At 50.2% G+C, this 26,265-nt stretch overlaps 1 protein-coding gene across 6 annotated transcripts in view; it reads left to right on the forward strand.

Annotated features, from left to right (window-relative positions):
* The window catches only part of LOC142466172 (programmed cell death protein 1-like), a 43,681-nt gene that overhangs the window by 6,548 nt on the left and 10,868 nt on the right, over positions 1-26,265 (forward strand). For 2 of the 6 annotated variants that reach the window (XM_075571018.1, XM_075571013.1), the window contains exons 2-3: positions 1,277-1,401; positions 20,799-21,137. In XM_075571018.1, the coding sequence (XP_075427133.1) occupies positions 1,341-1,401; positions 20,799-21,137 (400 nt within the window). In that variant the 5' untranslated portion in view covers positions 1,277-1,340. Of the gene's footprint in view, positions 1-1,275; positions 1,402-16,358; positions 16,485-16,899; positions 17,967-19,169; positions 19,989-20,798; positions 21,138-26,265 lie in introns of those variants that run through there. The other 4 variants (XM_075571016.1, XM_075571015.1, XM_075571014.1 and 1 more) reach the window with 4 other exon arrangements.

Consider the following 26,265-nt stretch of genomic DNA (forward strand, 5'->3'; position numbering starts at 1 on the left):
GACATTTTGACAATTGTTGGGACACTGGGACAGCTCATTAAAAACTGGGACATCTGGTCATCGTAAGTACATCTGGATTTAATAAGTACAGGTCATAAAGAATGGGTACAATACCTGCTAAGTAGGTGCAGTCAGAGGGCATGGTTTAGCCAGGACTGTCCTGCTTTAGGTCAGTAGAAAAGCACAAATATTTAAATGAATACTGTAGACAGTAGCATGATACTGTCTAAGGCCTCGGGCATGGTGCCTCGGGCCACGCTGATCCGCGCTCCTGCTCTGCCTCGGGGCGGAGGCAGGGGGCGAGGTGGAGCGGAGGCGTGTCGGGAGGCGGGGCTAGTCCCTTGCTCCCATTGGATGTGAGCGGTCACATGACCGCTCCTCCGCTTCCCTGAGCGGCAAATTTTAAATTTGCCTGTCTGCTGAAATTTTCTGAGCCTCCGCACGCATGCGGAAGCAGCTGCTAAAGCCGCGTTGATGACAGATGCAGGGGGTAAGTGCATCTGCTCAGCGCGGCTCAGCACAGCTTAATCTTCTATGTCCCAGGCCTTACTCTGCCTAATTATTTGCAAAACTTCCTATACTGTTCTGAAAAATGCATAATTTTCTACTTTCTCCCTGAAAATAAATCCACCCAACTAGAGATCTATGCAAAAAATACTGACAGAACAGCGTCCCAGAGGGGCGGTTGAATCAGTGATAAACCCTATAAACCTGCACTCAGACACATGAGATGTGTGTGAAGTAATACAGGTGAGAGCTAGGATATCCAAATGAAATGGGTGATATGATGATAATAATTAAAACACTTTATTAGTACCAAAATGTATAAAACATAGGGTGTTAAAAATACCACAAAGGGCCAAGCTACAATGAATGAAGCTTGGGTAGTCAACCCTAAAATAGGGGGGAATGACTAAGGCAGAGATGCCTGACAAAAATAGGATTGTGAGCCTATTAGGAGTAAGCGAGTTCCTAAGTAAACTCCCCCCTCCCACGACCACTCTACAATTGATATCTATATTAATGACCAATCAGGTAAGTATGTTAAGATAAATGCATATATTCATAGGGTCACTGCAATGGGATGCACAATGCGTGCTAGATATACACAACAGTATACACCGAAAGTCAGACACTGGTCAACTTCCAGTGTTAGTGTGCACCTCCCAAGCCGTTCCCCTACGCCGCTCTGCTCCTGCTTAGCTCTCCTGCTATTATGATCTCCTGCCGCCACCGCACGCCCGCCCACTGCCTTCTTATCTTCATTCACCTGCAGACTTGGGACCTGTCCTGCCGCCGCCACACTGCCGCCTGCTGTCCATCTTCAACCATCTGCAGACATGGGACCTCTGCTGCCGCCCGCTTCATCCTCCGCTGACATGGGATCTCTCCTGAAACACGGTAAGTGAAAAAGTAATTTTCCTCGATTTGTTAGGGCCAAATCGATGGTGCGTCTTTCAGTCAATGGCGTCTTACATTCGAGGAAATACTGTATATCTCCCTGAAAAAAAGTTTACTGTGCGTTAGGGTGACGTGTCTGTGCATGTCAGGGTGATGTGTGTGCATGTGTTAGGGTGACGTGTGTGTGTGTGCGTGTGTCAGGGTGATGTGTGTGCATGTGTCAGGGTGATGTGTGTGCATGTGTTAGGGTGACGTGTGTGTGTGTGCGTGTGTCAGGGTGATGTGTGTGCATGTGTCAGGGTGATGTGTGTGCATGTGTTAGGGTGACGTGTGTGTGTGCGTGTGTCAGGGTGATGTGTGTGCATGTGTTAGGGTGACATGTGTGTGCGTGTGTCAGGGTAATGTGTGTGCATGTGTTAGGGTGACGTGTGTGTGCATGTGTCAGGGTGATGTGTGTGCATGTGTTTGGGTGACGTGTGTGTGCGTGTGTCAGGGTGATATGTGTGCGTGTGTCAGGGTGATGTGTGTGCATGTGTTTGGGTGACCAGATTTTCCAAAGTAGAAACTGGGACACATTCAAAAAAGGATTTATAAAACAAATGACATCACTTAAAATAAATATTATAATGGTCTTTGCCTAATGATATCCTCATTTATGCTGTATTATTGATTTATTTCAGTTTCCTAACAGAACACAAGATCTTGAGTGTGGCAAAATGACTTTTGGTTTATATTAATAAATCATTTAATGAAATGATCTAATCTTACCACTATTGTTGATTCATTCACCCTCCTCCCCCCTCAGAAAGCAGGGTTCTTACAATCTCGTGAGCCGACACACAGCTCGTAACACGCAACACAGCACACAGATCGTTACACACACAGCACACAGCTCGCAACACAGCACACAGCTCGTAACACACACAGCACACAGATCGTAACACACACAGCACACAGCTAATAACATGTACAGCACAGCACACAGATCGTAACACACACAACAGCGCACAGTTCATTACACACACTGCACAACGCACAGCTCGTAACACACAGCACACAACTCGTAACACACCACAGCAAACCATTCATAACACACGCTGCACACAGCTCGTAACACACACAGCACACAGCTGCAATCTATGTGGTAAGTAGGCAGGACTTGGAGACAGTAGGCGGGCGTTCTGGTAAGTGCGTCTGTATGGGGCCAAGGTCGATGTATGAGGTGTATAGTATCAGGCCATATGCTTCGTTAAAGACTGAGGTGTGTTTTATGAAAGTGTTAGAAATAGAGGATCATCCCGCTCAACCTATATTATAGTTAGGTGCACTAGGGTAATAAGGGAAATTGTACTGTATTTATTTATAAAATGCCTCACCAGGAAGTAATACAGTGAGAGTTACCTGTCGTTTTCAAGTTTGTCCTGGGCACAGAGTTAAGATGACAAATAATTAATGGTTACAAATACAGTTACATAAGTGAACAGGGTATACATTATATACAAGACATATAAATGGAAATGGTTGAAGAGAGGTGTTCCCTCCAAAGACAGAGAGAGAAAAGACCCATTTGCGAGCTTACTGAACTACAAATAAATTGGAGTGAATATTGGATTGTGAGATGCGAAAAAGACCTCGCCATACAATATGTACTCCTATCTATTTGTAGTTCAGCGAGCACGCAAAAGGGTCTTTTTCTTCCCTCTTTCTTTGGCGGGAACACCTCTCTTCAACCAGTCTTTTACGAAAGGTCCCAAAGGTGGATCCAGGGTGCTAATCGGATATTGAGGGGAAGGACGTTCCTGAGCTGTGGGACAGTGAGAGGTTTTAGGGGGGAGAGGGCTTTGGATACATTCATGGGGTAAGCTTTTCATTAATAAATAGGGTAAGGTGAGGGGAGCATGTTGAGCTTTTTTTGGTTATTACCCCAAATCAGTGAGACTCAGAAAATCAGGAAGTTCTGTGCATATTGGGTGTTCTCAGGCCACTTCAAGCAGAAATACTACATCCTCCCCTTAACAAAAGGAAAATTATTTGTATATGTAAAGTATGTGACAATGTATAATCTACATTATTACCTAAACTGGCAATTGTTTGTTGCTTCTGTTATAAATCTGTAAAAATCCTGACTGTGTGACTAACATAATGGCTGCCTTTCAGTTTGAATCAATCCTTTTGTCAATGTAACTCCGCAGCTATATATTGGCAACAAATTATCACAGACAGGAAAGTGTTACAAAGATCTTGCACTGCTGGGGAGGTGGCTAAAATGTGCTGTAGAAATCAAAGGATGCTTTAAAAGTAAACATGGCATTAAGAGTTTAAAAATAATAATAATTATTTAAAAAATGCTGTAAGTATATCTAATATTACAGAAATTATTTATAAAAAAATAAACAGTATTTCACATTTTGCTGTTTCTGTGCTTTTATTTAACTATGTAGCAATTTCCCTAATACAATGAAGAGACATAGATTTGTTTTTGGGATAAATAATGTTTAGGCAAAACATGATATTTATTTATGAATATGATTTTAATTTTTCATTTTGTTTAATCTTTCTTTTTTTTAACATTTTTAAATCCAAATACTAAACAACAAACACATGAAGAAACCGTTTCACATGCTGTATATGCCGTTAGTCACCGAGTTGCTTTTAATGTAACGACCTTATTTCCATTGTGAATATTGTACAAAGCAATGTGGGGGAGAATTTGACGTTCACATTAAAAGAATAACTGAATATTTACAATGTGGTTAAAAGGTTTCTCAGCCTTTGTTTTCACAAGAAAACCCCATTTATATCATCCACATGTGCAGCGCTAAACAACTTCACAACAAATAAGTTCATTAAAGTCCTTAAACGATAATTATACAATTTCCAACGATCGTTATCAGAATGGCAGATCTTGTAAATGTTAGTCATTTCCTATTTTTCTAGTCATTTAAATCTGGTGCAAAATAAATATTACACTAATCTAATCAAATGGATGAAATTAGTCATGGTACAGAGGTTCTGTTAGTTGAAAAGATTGTTGCATAAATGAAGAAATATTGGAAGAATAGAAAATAGAATATAGTTTATTTTCAAAGCACTGTTGTTTTTTTTCCTTTGGTAAAAGTTCTTTTTTTGGCCCCAGTTTCAGTTCGGGCAGTATTTTTCAATGTCTACTACTGTATTTGTGCAAGATTTGCAATACGTCACCGAGCCCTTTGGCTCCTATGGGAATAACCCAGTGGTTGGAAACTCCAGCCCTAAAGGGCCACCAACAGGTCAGGTTTTCAGGATATCCCTGCTTCAGCAAACAATAAAAGAGAAACGGGGAGCACTGTAGAAAAAAGAGAACTGGAGGCAAAGTGGAAATAAATAACACAAATGTATTGAGGTATGTAGCCTAATTAAAAAGAGAGGTGGCTCGGTCAATGGCTGCACTACCTGTGCTGAAGCAGGGATAGAGGAACAAGTAGAAAAAAGCAGAGCACAGCAATGCTAGAACAATTAGACTATGCTGAAATAAAAGTTTATTTGACCATAGCCATAAGGTTAAAAAAGATCACGCAATGCCTCTGACGCATTTCGCACCATCAGGGGCGCCTTGACAATGCGTACAGTCTGACTGTTCTATCGTTGCTGTGCTCCGCCTTTTCTACATGCTCCTGTGTCTCTCTCTGGCTGGAAGCCGCCTGTGGAGTTCTATACAGTTCCTTGTGGATCTAACTGTGAGTTACTTCAATCATTTCACGCTGGCATGCCTGTTATCTGGAGGTGGCTTCTCTGACTTTGTAGACGCTGAGCAATCTACGCCAGTTGGAGCCTGATTATCTGCACACATCTCAGTAGGATATTTGTATGCATTATACACATGTACCTGCTGAGCTGATTGAGCACCTATGCATACTATAATCGGACAACATACTCACTAACACGTATACTGCAGGAACGCACTGACCAAACACTTTTTTTATACATCAATCTACAATCAATACTTACTCTAAAGCACTAATTTGTGGTTGTTATAGCACATACTTCCATCTATACTGAAGCAGGGATATCCTGAAAACCTGACCTGTTGGTGGCCCTTGAGGATTGGAGTTGGCCACCCCTGGGTTAAACCCTGCAGCCAGTGTAACCCCCTAATAACAGACAATGTCAATGTATCAGTGTATATATCTAATGTCCTTGTTTTGCAAAGCCACAGTTCTCCTATTTATTAAAAACAATATGAATCAGAGCCCGACACCGGGCACATCTTCCACATGCAAATCAGCAGCAGCAGCAGCAGCGGGCCGCTCATTTCTCAGAACAGAAAGATGTTACAACTCCCAAGTTTGCGTTTATTTGCTTACCCAGCAAACCATATCCTGTTTCAGTGCGCAGTGCGGCGCCCTTCTCACGTACCATGATGGAGCCTTCCATCAATAAATGCAATTATTTATTTATTTATTTATAACATGTGTTACCCGGAAGTAATACAGTGAGAGTTACCGCTCGTTTTCACGTATGTCCTGGGCACAGAGTAAGACAAATAATACATGGTTACAAATACAGTTACATAAATGAACAGGTTATACATTATATACAAGGCATTGCATGCACAGTTAAAGAAAATATATATTATGAGCGTATGTAACAGTTACAGACCAGATTAAAGTGTGAGACAGCCTTAGATTTGAAAGAACTTAAGCTGGTGGTGGATGTGAGAGTCTCTGGTAGGTTGTTCCAGTTTTGGGGTGCACGGTAAGAGAAGGAGTAACGTCCGGATACTTTGTTGAGCCTTGGGACCATGAACAGTCTTTTGGAGTCTGATCTCAGGTGATAAGTGCTGCATGTGGTAGGGGTGAGGAGCTTGTTCAGGTAGCTGGGTAGCTTGCCCATAAAGAATTTAAAGGCAAGACAGGAAAGGTGAACTTTGCGCCTAATGATAGCAATTAATGATAGCGCTCACCTTGGCAGTAGGGTGTGCTCATATATTTATACATTCAGTGATGTTATTATAGGGTCGGGGGAAGTAAAAAGGTCACAGAACCCTAATCAAAGAAACATTCATTTAAATAAAAACAACAAAAGTAATCCCCACTGTATGATTTTTATTTACAAGGGTGGGAACACGGGGGTCCTGAGATACTGAAGTTAGCGCGTTGCCGCCCTGTTCAGGCAAAAACAAAATGGTGGTTTAAATCTCCAGTGACGTGTGGGATTTAAGAAGTTCCGGCACTTTCCGGATACTTTTACGGACAAATATCTTTGGGAATTAGGGGGTTAGTGGGGCTGAAAATAAAGCTTGTTTGCTGGTTTGCTGGTTCCCGATCCAGTAAATTCTCCAACAATATATATATATATATATATATATGCAAATGTAAATACAACTGTATGCTCATCTACATGTCTTAGGGCTGGGTCCCGCTGCGCCCGGCGGCGCGGGCGGCTGCACGGGCTTTCCCCACCAGCAGGGGAATCCTCCCGAGCCGGTCCCGGTCCCCCCTGGCTGCACAGCTTACTACACGCTGTGACGCGTCAGCCGCTAGCGGATACAAGAGAATTGTAATCCCTAGCTTCGACGCGTCACGTGGTGTGGCTGTGAGCCAATGAGGAGGGGAGGCTTCGGGGAGCGGGGAGGAGTGTGGAGGGAAAACTGCGTGAGTGCGTGTCTGTGTGTGTCTGAGTGCCTACCTGTGTTTGTGTATGTGTGTGCCTGAGTGCCTGCCTCTGTCTGTGTGTGTGTGTGTATGTGTATGAGTGCCTGCCTGCGTGCGTGCGTGTGTTTGTGTGTGAGAGAGTGCCTGCATGTGTGTATGAGTGCCTGCATGTGTGTATGAGTGCCTGCGTGTGTGTATGAGTGCCTGCGTGTGTGTATGAGTGCCTGCGTGTGTGTATGAGTGTGTGTGTGTTGCTTGTGATTACTTCCATCAGCAGCTCCAGCCCGAGCCCGTGGAGGGGGGGGGGGGGAGAGTAGCGGGTCCCTCCGCTCAAGCCACGCCGCCCCTCCCGCTCAAGCCTCCCACTCCCGCCCACCTCCCGCTCCGTCTCCCTACAGACCGCATATCGCGGTCTGTGTATGTCAGCGCCCCGCCTGTCTGCAGTGGGGGAGCGCTGACGGAGGGAGCGGGGCCTTAGCCTTAGGCAGGTCTGCAACTCCGCCTTTCACCATTATCACCCAGTACACAGCACTTCCACTGCAGCAAGGGATTCTGGGAAATGACATGCAAATGATCACACAGTGCCACTTTTTGCTTCAAAAACCATTTTTAACATGGTTCCCTATAGGCTTAAGCTTGCTGCATGGTCACAGCTTTGAGCACAGCCAGGGTTAAGGTGCATACCCAGAAAACCCACCCACAGACAGCTTATATATATATATATATATATAATCTCTATCTGTCGCTCTACCCATAACTGTCTCCGTTTCACCTCTTCTGCTCTCTCTCGCCTTAAACCTTTTCCCTCACTGCCCCTTACCTGTGGGACTCACTCACACTCAATATATACGCCAAGCACCTTCTACACCATCTGAAAGAAGCATCCCAATATCCTGCACTGTCCCACACCCCCCGTCACTCCTACCAACCCCTGTGCCCACGCACTGCCATCTACTGTCCCACACCCACCGTCACTCCTACCAACCCCTGTGCCCAAGCACTGCCATCTACTGTCCCACACCCACCGTCACTCCTACCAACCCCTGTGCCCAAGCACTGCCATCTACTGTCCCACACCCACCGTCACTCCTACCAACCCCTGTGCCCACGCACTGCCATCTACTGTCCCACACCCACCGTCACTCCTACCAACCCCTGTGCCCACGCACTGCCATCTACTGTCCCACACCTACCGTCACTCCTACCAACCCCTGTGCCCACGCACTGCCATCTACTGTCCCACACCCACCGTCACTCCTACCAACCCCTGTGCCCACGCACTGCCATCTACTGTCCCACACCCACCGTCACTCCTACCAACCCCTGTGCCCACGCACTGCCATCTACTGTCCCACACCCACCGTCACTCCTACCAACCCCTGTGCCCAAGCACTGCCATCTACTGCACTTATTCCCTCACCTGCTGTCTCTGTGCCTCTCCCATCATACCACTTAGATTGTAAGCTCTCCGGGGCAGGGATTTCCTTTCCTATTGTCTGATTTTGTTTCTTGCACTTATTATATTATAATTACATGTACTGATCTGTCTCTTTAATATAGCGCGGAATACATTATGGGCACTGTATAAAGATGTACATGAATTTTGTGTATCTGTGTGTGTGTGTGTGTGTGTGTGTGTGTGTGTATATATATATATATATATATATATATATGTAACGGGTTTCCCCCCCCCCCCCCATCGCAGATTTATACTGTGTGGGTGCAGGAACATATATCGTTACTCAGTGTGGTGCATAACCTGTTGGCTCACAGGAGGGCTGAGCTTCCGCCACGGGGAACCTGGGGTAATTATACTATGGGTGCAGCGCCTCCACCTGCGATGGCTCCCACCAGAGGGGGAGTGGTTCCTTGCAGGACAATCAATAAACACATACAATAACATATAAGAACGAATACTTCTTTACTGATCACTAAGCATAGAAATCAAACAGGTAATAACAGGGGTCCCTCTCTAAAGGTAACCCAACTCAGCGTTTCCTCCAAAGGTTAGCTATAACGGACACCACAGCGGGTGTCCACACTTTATGCGTCTCGGCGGACGCTACCGTCTCAACACAATAATCCCACCCTCAAGTCCAGTGAGTCCCACCCAACGTCTTACGCTCCCAATACGTAGACCAGCGTATATGTGTTTGTGTGTGATTGCGCAGCCACTATGTCAATGGTAGGCCTGGTTGGTGCACGTGTGTTGTGGTGTTACCTGCCCGGGCTCCAGCCGCGGGTGCTGCTATACCGCAAAGGGAATCGCTGGATGTCCTCCAATGGTGAGGTGAATTCCAGCGTGGATAATATCACCGCTTCTTCCGTCGTCTGTACTTAATGGCAACCCGGGGGATGTCCACCGGCTGTAGTCACTCCGCACGGAGCCTCCGCACTTATAGTCTATTGGTCCCGTTAGGACCCAGCATAGGCCCAAACCTATCGGTGGAAAACGCAGCGTCCGCTGGATTCCTTACTAGCTTATAGCTAAAGGGGGCAGGTCCCTAACCTAGGGCCGGTCCCTATCACACTCCACTAGCGTGGCTCAGGGCTGTCTGGGGCCTAGGGGGAGTACTGGCCTAGTGCTTGGAGTCACGGACTCCAGCACCCTACCTCTTATCCCTTGCTGTTCCAGTCCCCGACTCCTACGTAGTTCCTGTGCGCGGAATATATCTCCGGATGCCAACAGAGATCCTCCTTCCCTATTGGCTAGTCCTTCGCGGGCTTTCTGGACCTTAACTGCGCAGACGCGAGCTCCCTGTAGTCCTGGAGTGCTCCTGCTTCTCGCGCATGCGCAACGCCCCTAACAATGGCGGTGCCCTGCTCCGCGAACCGGCGGAACCACCACAACGCGATACCGGCCGCAACCCTTAGTGCTACTCAGCTCGCATATACAGGAGAGAAGGTAATACCTCAGGGGACCTGGCTACATCTCTCTCTCTCTCTCTCTCTCTCTCTATATATATATATATATATATATATATATATATATATATATATATATATATAAAAAAACGAATAGACGATACCGTTCTGTGGCTAACAATTTGCCTTTATTTGTGCGAGCTTTCGAGATACACTGATCTCTTCCGGCGCTGTTACAATGGATAAAGCAAGCAAGGTTTTTACTTAAAAACAGTGCATCCTGGAATGTATCTGTGACTGAAACATATCCCTCCTCCTTTTGTGTAGTATGCGATTTATGACTTGAGGTGTTAAATACTGTAGTCCCTGAATGTTAGTGATGCAAGAGTGTGTATGTATGTAAATATAAATAATATATAATAATATACTGTACTGTATATGTCAGTCAATAGATTACTGTGTTATACCCCCACACATAATATGATGTTAATAATTTCATGCCTGTTGTAATTATGTCTGAATTTATATACATGCCAACTACCAGTTGTTTGCAGGAGTGCAATGCACCGCAGTGAGCGTATGTTGGAGCCTGCTTGCCACAAGCACAGTTTGTCCACTGATTGCCACAGATATCAGTGTTTTTGAGAAGGCAGCTGATAATCTGAGTGGGCGGCAGATCACTGAACATATACTTTTCCTGTTTTGTCGGCTCAAATGAACATGTTTGTTTGCTGCCTTGACTTATTGTAAATTCCTTCAGGGCTCTCCTTTCTGGGTAATTCACTGATATTATACTGTATATCAACATATAGACAATATTGTCTGGGGGGTTTGGTAGAAAGTGCGTCTCTTCTCTACCAGGGACTTCAACTGGAATAAGGGGATTTTTTTCAAGTAGAAGAATATATATATATATATATATATTAAACTGCTTTATAAAAATGCAGGAAATGAAAGGAGAATCTGTGAGGTTTGTGGGCTTTAAACAAATATGTTTTTTGTTAATTTGTAAAATGTTCCACTCAGGGGTCAGTAAAATGACAGGTAGACAGGTTCCCTGGTTAGGACACAGTCTGAGCCATGGGAAGGCAAGCTCACATTCTGTTCATGCAGTGTATTTCATCTTCTGGTCTCTGGATGGTGTGTGTGCAGGTCTCTGGATGGTGTGTGTGTGCAGGTCTCTGGATTGTGAGTGTGTGCAGGTCTCTGGATTGTGAGTGTGTGCAGGTCTCTGGATGGTGAGTGTGTGCAGGTCTCTGGATTGTGAGTGTGTGCAGGTCTCTGGATGGTGAGTGTGTGCAGGTCTCTGGATGGTGAGTGTGTGCAGGTCTCTGGATTGTGAGTGTGTGCAGGTCTCTGGATGGTGTGTGTGCAGGTCTCTGGATGGTGTGTGTGTGCAGGTCTCTGGATTGTGAGTGTGTGCAGGTCTCTGGATTGTGAGTGTGTGCAGGTCTCTGGATGGTGTGTGTGCAGGTCTCTGGATGGTGTGTGTGTGCAGGTCTCTGGATTGTGAGTGTGTGCAGGTCTCTGGATTGTGAGTGTGTGCAGGTCTCTGGATGGTGTGTGTGCAGGTCTCTGGATGGTGTGTGTGTGCAGGTCTCTGGATGGTGTGTGTGTGCAGGTCTCTGGATTGTGAGTGTGTGCAGGTCTCTGGATGGTGTGTGTGCAGGTCTCTGGATGGTGTGTGTGTGCAGGTCTCTGGATTGTGAGTGTGTGCAGGTCTCTGGATTGTGAGTGTGTGCAGGTCTCTGGATGGTGTGTGTGCAGGTCTCTGGATGGTGTGTGTGTGCAGGTCTCTGGATTGTGAGTGTGTGCAGGTCTCTGGATGGTGTGTGTGCAGGTCTCTGGATGGTGTGTGTGTGCAGGTCTCTGGATTGTGAGTGTGTGCAGGTCTCTGGATTGTGAGTGTGTGCAGGTCTCTGGATGGTGTGTGTGCTAGCACTCAGTCTTTAAATGTTCTTCAATTAGTGATATTTGTGATATTAGTGATCCTACGCGGACATTATCTGGTATTAACCCCAAAGGGACCTGATGCGCTAAACGGTGCTGAAATCCTATTTCCCCACAAGGAACCCTTTTCATATGATGCCTATAATAATAATTATTATTATATAAATAATTAGTTTATCAAAATGATGTTTATTACATTTCCTATAAATCTGGTTAAACACTGAAATTAAATACCTATCTCCCATGACATGTTATGTTGTTAGGGGCAGGCGGCAGTGATTGTCAGTTCCTATTTCTAGTATTTTCTGCGCACACGCGCGTGTTTGATACAGTATCTTGGGAAAGGAAAGGTTGAGAGCCATTGGAAGAAATGCCGGATTATACAATCCGCACAGATTTTGTAAGGAAAGCAGCATGCGACTATACCAAAACTGCAGGAATTCCTTCTCAAACGTTTTTACTACGTCATGAAAGAGTCCCAGCCCCCCCGCCGCCCCCCAAAAATATTTCAATCAACTTCTCCAAACTAGAAAATTACTGGGTGATTTCACAGACAAATATAAAAACCAGGACACCAAAAGGGAAATAACTGCACGAAAAGAACTATTTCCTTGCATCGCAATGTGCTGCAGCCTCTCTGGCTTTGAACTTTCTGAGAGGGGAATATTTGCTTACTATATCCACTTCCTGCCTCGCTGTTTGTCATTTCAAGCTGGTATTTTGTGTTACGATAATGAAATGGCAGTTTCTACCTGCAAGCACCCCGACACACAGCCTGACACCCCGATACTCCCCGACATGCAGCCCGATACCTCTAACATGCAGCATGACACCCCGATATCCCCCGACACGCAGCCTGACACCCCGATACCCCCAACACTCAGCCTGACACCCCGATACCCCCCAACACGCAGCCTGACACCCCGATAGCCCCCCCACACAAACTTGACACTTTGATACCCCCCGACATGCAGCATGACACCCCGATACTCTCTGACACGCAGCCTGACACCCCGATACCCCGATACATAGCCTGACACCCCAATACCCCCCGACACGTAGCCGGACACGCAGCCTGACACCCCCCGACACGCAGCCTGACACCCCCCGACACGCAGCCTGACACCCCCCAACATGCAGCCTGACACCCCCCGACACACAGCCTGACACCCCCCGACACGCAGCCTGACACCCCCCAACACGCAGCCTCACACCCCCCAACACGCAGCCTGACACCCCCCGACACGCAGCCTGACACCCCCAGACACGCAGCCTGACACCCCCCGACACACAGCCTGACACCCCCCGACACACAGCCTGACACCCCCCGACACACAGCCTGACACCCCCCGACACGCAGCCTGACACCCCCCGACACGCAGCCTGACACCCCCCGACACGCAGCCTGACACCCCCCGACATGCAGCCTGACACCCCCCGACACGCAGCCTGACACCCCCCGACACGCAGCCTGACACCCCCCGACACGCAGCCTGACACCCCCCGACACGCAGCCTGACACCCCCCGACACGCAGCCTCACACCCCCGACACGAAGCCTTGACACCCCCCGACATGCAGCCTGACACCCCCCGACACGCAGCCTGACACCCCCGACACGCAGCCTGACACCCCCCCGACACGCAGCCTGACACCACCCCGACACGCAGCCCGACACGCAGCCTGACACCCCCCCGACACGCAGCCCGACACGCAGCCTGACACCCCCCGACACGCAGCCTGACACCCCCCGACATGCAGCCTGACACCCCCCGACACGCAGCCTAACACCCCCCGACACGCAGCCTGACACCCCCCGACACGCAGCCTGACACCCCCCGACACGCAGCCTGACACCCCCCGACATGCAGCCTGACACCCCCCGACACGCAGCCTGACACCCCCCGACACGCAGCCTGACACCCCCCGACACGCAGCCTGACACCCCCCGACACGCAGCCTGACACCCCCCGACACGCAGCCTCACACCCCCGACACGAAGCCTTGACACCCCCCGACATGCAGCCTGACACCCCCCGACACGCAGCCTGACACCCCCGACACGCAGCCTGACACCCCCCCGACACGCAGCCCGACACGCAGCCTGACACCCCCCCGACACGCAGCCCGACACGCAGCCTGACACCCCATCGACACGCAGCCTGACACCCCCCTACCCCTCATGGAATATCAGTTGCTCTTGGCTGTGACTGTAATTAGCGCTCACAGCTTTGTGGTGTGTTGTGTGCAGCTTTGTGGTGTGTTGTGTGCAGCTTTGTGGTGTGTTGTGTGCAGCTTTGTGGTGTCACAGTTAGATTTTCCAGGAGAATCAGTATTTAACCCGCTTCCTCTGCCCGTTACTGCTCTTTGTTTTTCTTTGTTCCGCGGAAGGAAACATTCTTTATTTATTTTTTTGTGTGTGTTTTTATTTTATTGTGGTTTTTTTTATTGTGATTGTGTGCTCTTCAGTGCAGGGAATCTCTCACACACTGGGTACGATGACACGTTTGTAAATCAGCTGCATTGTCTTTTCCGCATTGGGGGAAGTTACATGGTAACAAGTGATAAAAACAATAGTGTTACTGTGCATCATTTAAACAGGCAGATACACATAGCAAACCTTATTTTATACCTTACTTATCAGTGGCATTGGATGCTCTAAAAATACTATATGGGCTGATACTATACACCCCAAACAACGACCTTGGCCCCATGCAGACGCACTTACCAGAACTCCCTCCTACTGGCTCTGTACGTTCTTTCTACGAACCACTTAGATTGTAAGTTCTTCGGGGCAGGGACTCCTTTTTCCTAATGTTACTTTTATGTCTCGTGCTTATTCCCATTGTGTTATATTATTAGGTCACGTGTATTACTGCTGAGACGCACTGTGTACATAAATGGCGCTATATAAAGATATACATACAGATATACATAACAAGGATTTAAGCACCTTTACAGTTACATTACCACTTGTTTCATTTTTCATGTCAGTGCCGTGTTCTGAAAAATGACTAAACTTTTCTTTTCACCAGAAATCCCGCGCGTTGTATTATCGTATCAGTAATTATTGTCCTCCATTGACATGGTGTTTCCACAAAGATAAAAGATACAGAAAGATTCTGTAAAACCTCCTGGAAGGTTTTTAAATGAGCATTTGAAATGAATGAGACATTTCCGCCCTGTGTCTCAGCACCAACGTATGGCAGAATTCTGTCTCTATTCACCCACACGTGGTGAACGACAACAGAAGGAGTGAAGGAGGAGTCGGGACTCATTTGGGCAGGGGCCGGCAGCTTTCCTGGAGTCTTCACTAGCGCCCCCACCCCTGTTGACAGCCTTCCAAGCCCCCCACCCCCTTCACACCTCGCTCTTACCCCCTCTATTTACCCCCTCTCCCTATGTATTGCTCCCCCCTGTGTATCACTCTTGCCCCGTCTCTTCCTCACTCACTCTACCTCCCACACTCTGCCCTAACTTCCCCTCTATCACGCTTTCTCACTCTCCTCTCTCACTCACCCCCTCTCTCCTCTTCCTCACTCGCTCTACCTCCCTCACTCTCCCCCACCTTCTCCTCTACCTCCCTCACTCTCCCCCACCTTCTCCTCTATCACGCTTTCTCACTCTCCTTTCTCACTCACCCCCTCTCTCCTCACACTCTCCACTCCGATATCACTCAATGGCCCCCCTCTCACTCAATCCCGCTCCCTCAATTTCCCTTCCTCACACTCGTCCCCCCTCTTCCCCCCCCCCCACACACAATCTCCCCCACAATACACACAAAATAGTACCCCCACCCAACCACAATACACACAATAATACTCCCACCCACAATACACACATACAACCCCCCCCCAGTACCCACACAATGCCCCTGACAATAATTAGCCCTCCCACAATACACACACAATAATGCCCCCACCCAACCACAATACACACAATAATATCCCACCCACAATACACACACACAATCCCCTTCACAATACACACACAATAATACTCCCACCCACAATACACACACACAACCCCCCCCCCCAATACACACACAATAATACCCTGACCCACAATACACACAATAATACCCCCACCCACAGTAATTCCCCCACCCACAATAAACACTGACTCTGCCCAGGCCCAACTTCCAGCACGGCCAGGCCCAACTTCCAGCATGGCCAGGCCCAACTTCCAGCATGGCCAGGCCCAACTTCCAGCATGGCCAGGTCCCATCGGAGCCCCGGGCCCGGGACAGTTGTCCCAGGTCACTCCCCCTGTCGGGGGCCCTGCATACAGGGTTATTCATTCAACTGCAATAGTGCCGATCGGGGTCACTATCACTCTGAAACTTTCATTGAATTCAAGTGGAGTTCACTTACGGCAGTGCTCCAATCGGCACTATCTGAGTTTAATGAATAATCCCCGTATAATGAGGTGTGTAGGGTTACGGTTTCGTAAGCTATTTTTCTTAGCTAGACCTTGTGCTAATTGGTACTCTATTTTGCACGTTTTTTAGCAGCTGGGAGACTTTGACACATCGCCCATATTAACCTCCGGTCGCTGGTTGAAAAGGGCAAAGAGTCTTATCGTTTGCACAGTTTCTGAGGAGAATGAAAGCCAAGTAAAGCCCCAGGAATGCTTTGTATGTGATCGTCTCAGCGGTGGCTCCCAATCTGTAGGAGGCTTAGTGAGATCCGCCGCGTCCCCGCGTCACAGACACCACTCCCAGATCCTTCTCATACAGTGATCCGCGTGTCTGCGGGGCGATACATTGTAACACGGAGGCGCATTAACATCTTCGCTTCCAGCTAGGCGTCTAACGCGTTGCTAACCCGTCTGTCACCAAAATAGGTCCTGTACGTTCGGGATTTTTGAATCGTGATGAAAAACGTAGAATGGATATTTTTTTATTATTTAATACTAGATGAAAGTACAGTACCCGGTATTTCTCGCAAATTGTAAGAAACCCCAAAATACTTTTGTTTCTTAATGAATTTTTTAAAATGTATTTTTATTCTAATACTTTTGGGTAAACTGTATTTTGTTTTTTCCATCAGGCTATCGGTGCAAAAATATACACATTTGTTTCCAGTTACCGCTCTGGAGCATCCAACAAAAACTTGACCAATGTGCAAAACATGGATTTTCTCCATTCATTCCAGCTACTTACAATCCTGCCCAATTTGGTTAAAGTCAGTGCAGTTTTGAAAGGTTCAGCCCACCATCTTGATTCAAAATGGCGTCCAATTGTATCCAAATGTGGCCATGGTCCCCCTGGGTCCCCTGCTTACCTCCGCATTGCAAGGGGAGAGTAGCAGGTGCGTCCAGCGGGTGCGGTGAGCGCGTGGCATTCCGGGAGGCGACCGAGTCGCCGGAGGCTCCCGGCAGCTCGCTTTGCAGGGCGCCGCCATATTCAGAGCAGTTGCGCATGCACAATTGACCGATGAGGTGCGGCGGCCATTAGAGAGATGCGCGTGCAGTGACCAGAGACAGGGCGGCCATTACATAGCAGTACTCCGCAGAGGAACTACAACCCCCAGCAGCCCCATGGGCTGCAGTCAGGTGGCACACAGCAGCCAACAGGGCACCAGGATTCCCCTGTCAGGGAATAAATACATTTGGCATGCTGAGGAGACCATGTTAGTCAGAGCTGGGACAAGGAGAGGGTAGGGTGTGTGTGCAGGGTGTCTGTGGCCCCTACACTAGGCCAGAGACCCCCCATAGGCCCCTGTGAAGTTGTGGCTGCTACAGGGACTGGCCTTTAGATAGGGACCCTGCCCGATTACCTTATTAGTGTCAGGGACACAGTAAAAGACGCCGCGCGGCAGATGCGGCCTGTGGTCTGGGACCAGACCACCAACGTATAGAGAGACTGTTAAGGTGGGACAGATGTGGCCTGTGGCCTGGGACCAGACCACCAACGTATAGAGAGACTGTTAAGGTGGGACAGATGTGGCCTGTGGTCTGGGACCAGACCACCAACGTATAGAGAGACTGTTAAGATGGGACCCTCCAGCTGAATACCACCCCACGTGGAGGCGGACTCATCGCTGACGACGACGGTGTGGAACCGGACGGCCCCTTGTCTTCAGTCGGCGCTACCGGGTGCTGGAGCACCTTACAGGTATCATCATATCACCAAGTGCGCCAACAATAACACTGTAGTTGTGGGCAGCGCTGTCGCACACATTGGGTGGGTTGACTCTTGTGGACACCAGGGAGGTTGGGTTCCCAGGGGCACCTCAGTACTTTGGGGTATATCCCATCAGGGTGTGGACACTGTTGGAGGGCACTGCGGGGTTACGGCCATGTGTGGCCTATTTGGTGTGGGGGTGTTCTAGTGTTATTCCTTTTTCATATGCATACAGTAAACTGTTATCCCGATCAGTGTGCGTATTATTGCATTGGGTCCTGTGACGGGGTTATCCAACATAGTAGGATCCTGCACAGGTGGAGGCGCTGTCACCAGACGGATCAGGTACACCCCAGGCTCCCAGCAGAGGTTCAGGCCTCCTGTGAGCCACAGGTAACGCACCACACACACTCAGTAGCCGCCGTATCTCCCATAGGGCGGGGGAAACTGCGCTACACAAACATAGACAAAAACCCGCTCCTTGATCTCAGGAACCCGCATGCTAAATTTGGTTACAATATCTTACAAGGCGTCCAAATGCTACATAGCAAACAGACAAACAGCTTTCCAAATATATACTGTAGCAGATACTTCCTTGTGAGATAACAATGCGTTTAAACAAATTGAAAGTGTTCAGTTAACGAAATGCAGTCAATGGCAAGGGATACCCATCGCTCTTTTATAACTAAGGCCGCGCCTATACTGCCGGCGACGCTGACGCCATTCTGCGGTCGCTGGAAAAATTGAAGCGACTTCCACCGATCGCGACCAAGGTGTCGCTCCGTCGCGTCTCTCCTAATATAAGCGCACGCGGCGGCGTCAATACATTTGTTTTGACGCGACGTTGCTGTCGCTGACACTATAAGCGCAGTCTAAGGGGTTAAAAAAAACATAGTTTTTATCACAAAACAAATCCTCTTGTTCTCGTTACTCTGTTGCACCGCACTCCAGAGATACTGTATAGCTCATCTTCCTTGATGGCATGAACTGCTGACTCCTCTGGTAGCATAAGGGTTAATGGGGTAGATTGCGCCTTGATAGTATCAGCAGCATTCAGCAAGCGGCAGCAGTGAGAAACACCATCACATTATACAGAGAGGTATCTTGTTCCCTTCCTGCACATTTACATAGTAGGAGGAGATGGGGTGGGTGTGGGAAGAGGCGGGACAATAAGATGTGCAAGAGGAGATGGTGACTCTTGGGTGCCTGTGCCAGTTTGGCAGAACACAACACGTGTAGACACTCCGATATAATTGCCTCCAAGGTCCTCTTTAACCTTAAGTCGGCTCATCATCAACCCACAGAACATTGGTCCCAAAAGCACCTTTTTTTTCTTCTTCAAGGCAGATGCTTAACCATTGAGATTCAGAGACTCCATCCAATGCAGGAGGTGCAAGGTGACTGGACATAGGACGAAAGGTCAACTTGTGCCAAGAAGACACCTGGAATCACTCAACAGGACAAGGTCAGGTGAATCTCCCAATGACACAAGACATCTGAGACTGGACAATAGTACGAGATCAACATCTCACTCACAGATACAAGGAAGACACCTGTTATTCCGCCACTTCTTCTCCCCACTCCAAGGATTGAGATCACCTCACAGGTCTAAACGCCGCTGGACCTGTGAACGAAAAAATATCCAGATGCCCAGATCTCTGCTCGGCATAACCGAAGTGACAAGGCAACCACAGCTCATGCGAAGGAGACCACAAGCCACACGGAGACCACCCCACCCGCAACCGCAAAACCTCACTCTGCCTCACACAGCTGTGAAATCGCTGGATTAATAAGCATCACCCTCAAGGACAAGGGAGCCCTGGAAGTACTGCTGCTGCTACCCCCCAAACACGAACGGTAGCACAGGTGCTGCTTCAGCTGTACGTGCAGTACAGAGCGAGAGGATCAGGGTGTACTCCCCCGCTCGCGCTGCTGCTTTGATGTCAATGGAGCGTCTGTGTTTTATCATCATCAGTATCTGTGTCAGCGCCGCGCTGGGCGCTGATCCCCTGGGTAAGGACGTGGGTTTGTTTTTCTGTGCACTTATCTTTCTGATTACAGCCACATTCTCATACCATAAATATAGAAGTTCATGACACTCGTGGAAAAAGTGTCACAAACTTCTCTTAACAACCAAAATAGACACCCTCCCCCCCCCTCAAAAAAAACATGCTAACAGCAGCGTCAAAATAGCAATGCCAGAGAATGTTTGCATGTGACATAAAGTTTATATTTCAGTGTCGGGATCGCAGGAAATCAGGGCACGTTTAACAATACCCAGCACTGTTCACATGTTTTTGTATGTAACGTACAAATCATAATTTCCTCATTAGGCAACGATCCTCGTTCTTCTCTGAGCCCGGCAGGAAACGGGCGACAGTGTGCAGCCCCATGCATGGGAATATTATATATTCTAAATACACATTAAAAAGGGCAGAAACATCTTATAATAGGCCAGGGGAGGTCAGCTCCACTCCTCAAGCCCCTCCCCTCCCCCTCAACAGGTCAGGTTTTCAGGATATCCCTGCTTCAGCACAGGTGGATATCCGTGCATCAGCACAGGGGGGCTCAATCAGAGGCTCTGCGGTTCTTAGACTGAGCCTCTGATTGAGCCCCCTGTGCTGAAGCTGGGATATCCTGAAAACATGACCTGTTGGGGGTACTTGAGGAGTGGAGTTGAGCCCCCCCTGCTCTAGGCCAATCCTTTCTACTCACACATTTTGGTGGTTGACTGGTTGTATACTCTGCAGAAGACCCGCCAATCAGCACCTGCTGAAAGGAGGGGTGATTATGTAACTGACCCTCGCTGTCTTCTTTCTTCAGCAGAGGGAAGCCTTATGTTCACACATTTGCCCCGGGAGCTGGTGCTGTCTCCAGGTCAGGAGGCCGTGTTCATATGCAACATATCCGGGCTGAATTACAGTCCTAATGACATCAGTTGGTACAAAACAGGCAACATCTCAATCAAGATAGCCGACTTGAAAACCTTGGAAGCCAACAGCAGCAGGGTCACCATCACCTTACCTCCGGGCTCCCAGCTGGCAGAGCTGCACATCAAGGACGTGACGGTGAATGACAGCGGGGAGTATGAATGTGGGATTGTGAGCGCCATGGCAAGCAATAAAATTATGTTAAGCAACAGATCCAGGCTAAACGTTACAGGTATGTACTCATCCCGTGGGACGTTCCCCTGGGGTCGCTGGCAGGGTGGGAGGAAATCATTTGCGCCCATACTCGGATACAGGACACTTGTGGTGGGTTCCCAGCGAAGATTAACCTATTCCTTTCTGGAGTGACCTGCACCGCATTGCTCTGCAAAGGGATCCATTCCCGAAATGTTGCCCCGATTTGGAAAGAGGTTGGGGTTAATCACGCCGCTTCGAGTGGGTCAGTTTTAGGGTAGGGGGCTAACTGTAGGGCTTTTAGCGGTTAGGGTAGGGGGTTAAGGTGAAGGGTTTTAGCGTAGGGGTAGCGTTAGTATGAGGGGTTGTAGGGTAAGGGTTAAGGTTCGGGACTTACCTTAGCGGCGAGGCGGGCGGCGGCAGAGTGAGTCGCGGTCGAATGTCCTTCGCCCACATTTCCACGGCCCTTTTTGTAAACACGATGTCCTCGCCACTCAGCGCCTCACTAAGTGATCCGGGTCACTCTGCAGTCTGACCTCGGATCTCAGCGCCTCACTAAGTGATCCGGGTCACTCTGCAGTCTGACCTCGGATCTCAGCGCCTCACTAAGTGATCCGGGTCACTCTGCAGTCTGTCCTCGGATCTCAGCGCCTCACTAAGTGATCCGGGTCACTCTGCAGTCTGACCTCGGATCTCAGCGTCTCACTAAGTGATCCGGGTCACTCTGCAGTCTGACCTCGGATCTCAGCGCCTCACTAAGTGATCCGGGTCACTCTGCAGTCTGACCTCGGATCTCAGCGCCTCACTAAGTGATCCGGGTCACTCTGCAGTCTGACCTCGGATCTCAGCGCCTCACTAAGTGATCCGGGTCACTCTGCAGTCTGACCTCGGATCTCAGCGCCTCACTAAGTGATCCGGGTCACTCTGCAGTCTGACCTCGGATCTCAGCGCCTCACTAAGTGATCCGGGTCACTCTGCAGTCTGACCTCGGATCTCAGCGCCTCACTAAGTGATCCGGGTCACTCTGCAGTCTGACCTCGGATCTCAGCGCCTCACTAAGTGATCCGGGTCACTCTGCAGTCTGACCTCGGATCTCAGCGCCTCACTAAGTGATCCGGGTCACTCTGCAGTCTGACCTCGGATCTCAGCGCCTCACTAAGTGATCCGGGTCACTCTGCAGTCTGACCTCGGATCTCAGCGCCTCACTAAGTGATCCGGGTCACTCTGCAGTCTGACCTCGCCGCTCAGCGCCTCACTAAGTGATCCGGGTCACTCTGCAGTCTGACCTCGGATCTCAGCGCCTCACTAAGTGATCCGGGTCACTCTGCAGTCTGACCTCGGATCTCAGCGCCTCACTAAGTGATCCGGGTCACTCTGCAGTCTGACCTCGGATCTCAGCGCCTCACTAAGTGATCCGGGTCACTCTGCAGTCTGACCTCGGATCTCAGCGCCTCACTAAGTGATCCGGGTCACTCTGCAGTCTGACCTCGGATCTCAGCGCCTCACTAAGTGATCCGGGTCACTCTGCAGTCTGACCTCGGATCTCAGCGCCTCACTAAGTGATCCGGGTCACTCTGCAGTCTGACCTCGGATCTCAGCGCCTCACTAAGTGATCCGGGTCACTCTGCAGTCTGACCTCGGATCTCAGCGCCTCACTAAGTGATCCGGGTCACTCTGCAGTCTGACCTCGCCGCTCAGCGCCTCACTAAGTGATCCGGGTCACTCTGCAGTCTGACCTCGGATCTCAGCGCCTCACTAAGTGATCCGGGTCACTCTGCAGTCTGACCTCGGATCTCAGCGCCTCACTAAGTGATCCGGGTCACTCTGCAGTCTGACCTCGGATCTCAGCGCCTCACTAAGTGATCCGGGTCACTCTGCAGTCTGACCTCGCCGCTCAGCACCTCACTAAGTGATCCGGGTCACTCTGCAGTCTGACCTCGCCGCTCAGCGCCTCACTAAGTGATCCGGGTCACTCTGCAGTCTGACCTCGCCGCTCAGCGCCTCACTAAGTGATCCGGGTCACTCTGCAGTCTGACCTCGCCGCTCAGCGCCTCACTAAGTGATCCGGGTCACTCTGCAGTCTGACCTCGGATCTCAGCGCCTCACTAAGTGATCCGGGTCACTCTGCAGTCTGACCTCGGATCTCAGCGCCTCACTAAGTGATCCGGGTCACTCTGCAGTCTGACCTCGGATCTCAGCGCCTCACTAAGTGATCCGGGTCACTCTGCAGTCTGACCTCGGATCTCAGCGCCTCACTAAGTGATCCGGGTCACTCTGCAGTCTGACCTCGCCGCTCAGCGCCTCACTAAGTGATCCGGGTCACTCTGCAGTCTGACCTCGGATCTCAGCGCCTCACTAAGTGATCCGGGTCACTCTGCAGTCTGACCTCGGATCTCAGCGCCTCACTAAGTGATCCGGGTCACTCTGCAGTCTGACCTCGCCGCTCAGCGCCTCACTAAGTGATCCGGGTCACTCTGCAGTCTGACCTCGGATCTCAGCGCCTCACTAAGTGATCCGGGTCACTCTGCAGTCTGACCTCGGATCTCAGCGCCTCACTAAGTGATCCGGGTCACTCTGCAGTCTGACCTCGGATCTCAGCGCCTCACTAAGTGATCCGGGTCACTCTGCAGTCTGACCTCGCCGCTCAGCGCCTCACTAAGTGATCCGGGTCACTCTGCAGTCTGACCTCGGATCTCAGCGCCTCACTAAGTGATCCGGGTCACTCTGCAGTCTGACCTCGGATCTCAGCGCCTCACTAAGTGATCCGGGTCACTCTGCAGTCTGACCTCGGATCTCAGCGCCTCACTAAGTGATCCGGGTCACTCTGCAGTCTGACCTCGGATCTCAGCGCCTCACTAAGTGATCCGGGTCACTCTGCAGTCTGACCTCGGATCTCAGCGCCTCACTAAGTGATCCGGGTCACTCTGCAGTCTGACCTCGCCGCTCAGCGCCTCACTAAGTGATCCGGGTCACTCTGCAGTCTGACCTCGCCGCTCAGCGCCTCACTAAGTGATCCGGGTCACTCTGCAGTCTGACCTCGCCGCTCAGCGCCTCACTAAGTGATCCGGGTCACTCTGCAGTCTGACCTCGGATCTCAGCGCCTCACTAAGTGATCCGGGTCACTCTGCAGTCTGACCTCGGATCTCAGCGCCTCACTAAGTGATCCGGGTCACTCTGCAGTCTGACCTCGGATCTCAGCGCCTCACTAAGTGATCCGGGTCACTCTGCAGTCTGACCTCGCCGCTCAGCGCCTCACTAAGTGATCCGGGTCACTCTGCAGTCTGACCTCGGATCTCAGCGCCTCACTAAGTGATCCGGGTCACTCTGCAGTCTGACCTCGGATCTCAGCGCCTCACTAAGTGATCCGGGTCACTCTGCAGTCTGACCTCGCCGCTCAGCGCCTCACTAAGTGATCCGGGTCACTCTGCAGTCTGACCTCGGATCTCAGCGCCTCACTAAGTGATCCGGGTCACTCTGCAGTCTGACCTCGGATCTCAGCGCCTCACTAAGTGATCCGGGTCACTCTGCAGTCTGACCTCGGATCTCAGCGCCTCACTAAGTGATCCGGGTCACTCTACAGTCTGACCTCGCCGCTCAGCGCCTCACTAAGTGATCCGGGTCACTCTGCAGTCTGACCTCGGATCTCAGCGCCTCACTAAGTGATCCGGGTCACTCTGCAGTCTGACCTCGGATCTCAGCGCCTCACTAAGTGATCCGGGTCACTCTGCAGTCTGACCTCGGATCTCAGCGCCTCACTAAGTGATCCGGGTCACTCTGCAGTCTGACCTCGGATCTCAGCGCCTCACTAAGTGATCCGGGTCACTCTGCAGTCTGACCTCGGATCTCAGCGCCTCACTAAGTGATCCGGGTCACTCTGCAGTCTGACCTCGCCGCTCAGCGCCTCACTAAGTGATCCGGGTCACTCTGCAGTCTGACCTCGCCACTCAGCGCCTCACTAAGTGATCCGGGTCACTCTGCAGTCTGACCTCGCCGCTCAGCGCCTCACTAAGTGATCCGGGTCACTCTGCAGTCTGACCTCGCCACTCAGCGCCTCACTAAGTGATCCGGGTCACTCTGCAGTCTGACCTCGGATCTCAGCGCCTCACTAAGTGATCCGGGTCACTCTGCAGTCTGACCTCGCCGCTCAGCGCCTCACTAAGTGATCCGGGTCACTCTGCAGTCTGACCTCGCCGCTCAGCGCCTCACTAAGTGATCCGGGTCACTCTGCAGTCTGACCTCGCCGCTCAGCGCCTCACTAAGTGATCCGGGTCACTCTGCAGTCTGACCTCGGATCTCAGCGCCTCACTAAGTGATCCGGGTCACTCTGCAGTCTGACCTCGGATCTCAGCGCCTCACTAAGTGATCCGGGTCACTCTGCAGTCTGACCTCGGATCTCAGCGCCTCACTAAGTGATCCGGGTCACTCTGCAGTCTGACCTCGCCGCTCAGCGCCTCACTAAGTGATCCGGGTCACTCTGCAGTCTGACCTCGGATCTCAGCGCCTCACTAAGTGATCCGGGTCACTCTGCAGTCTGACCTCGGATCTCAGCGCCTCACTAAGTGATCCGGGTCACTCTGCAGTCTGACCTCGCCGCTCAGCGCCTCACTAAGTGATCCGGGTCACTCTGCAGTCTGACCTCGGATCTCAGCGCCTCACTAAGTGATCCGGGTCACTCTGCAGTCTGACCTCGGATCTCAGCGCCTCACTAAGTGATCCGGGTCACTCTGCAGTCTGACCTCGGATCTCAGCGCCTCACTAAGTGATCCGGGTCACTCTGCAGTCTGACCTCGCCGCTCAGCGCCTCACTAAGTGATCCGGGTCACTCTGCAGTCTGACCTCGGATCTCAGCGCCTCACTAAGTGATCCGGGTCACTCTGCAGTCTGACCTCGGATCTCAGCGCCTCACTAAGTGATCCGGGTCACTCTGCAGTCTGACCTCGGATCTCAGCGCCTCACTAAGTGATCCGGGTCACTCTGCAGTCTGACCTCGGATCTCAGCGCCTCACTAAGTGATCCGGGTCACTCTGCAGTCTGACCTCGGATCTCAGCGCCTCACTAAGTGATCCGGGTCACTCTGCAGTCTGACCTCGCCGCTCAGCGCCTCACTAAGTGATCCGGGTCACTCTGCAGTCTGACCTCGCCACTCAGCGCCTCACTAAGTGATCCGG

Source organism: Ascaphus truei, chromosome 14 (genome assembly GCF_040206685.1).
Source record: "Ascaphus truei isolate aAscTru1 chromosome 14, aAscTru1.hap1, whole genome shotgun sequence".
Classification (NCBI taxonomy): domain Eukaryota; kingdom Metazoa; phylum Chordata; class Amphibia; order Anura; family Ascaphidae; genus Ascaphus; species Ascaphus truei.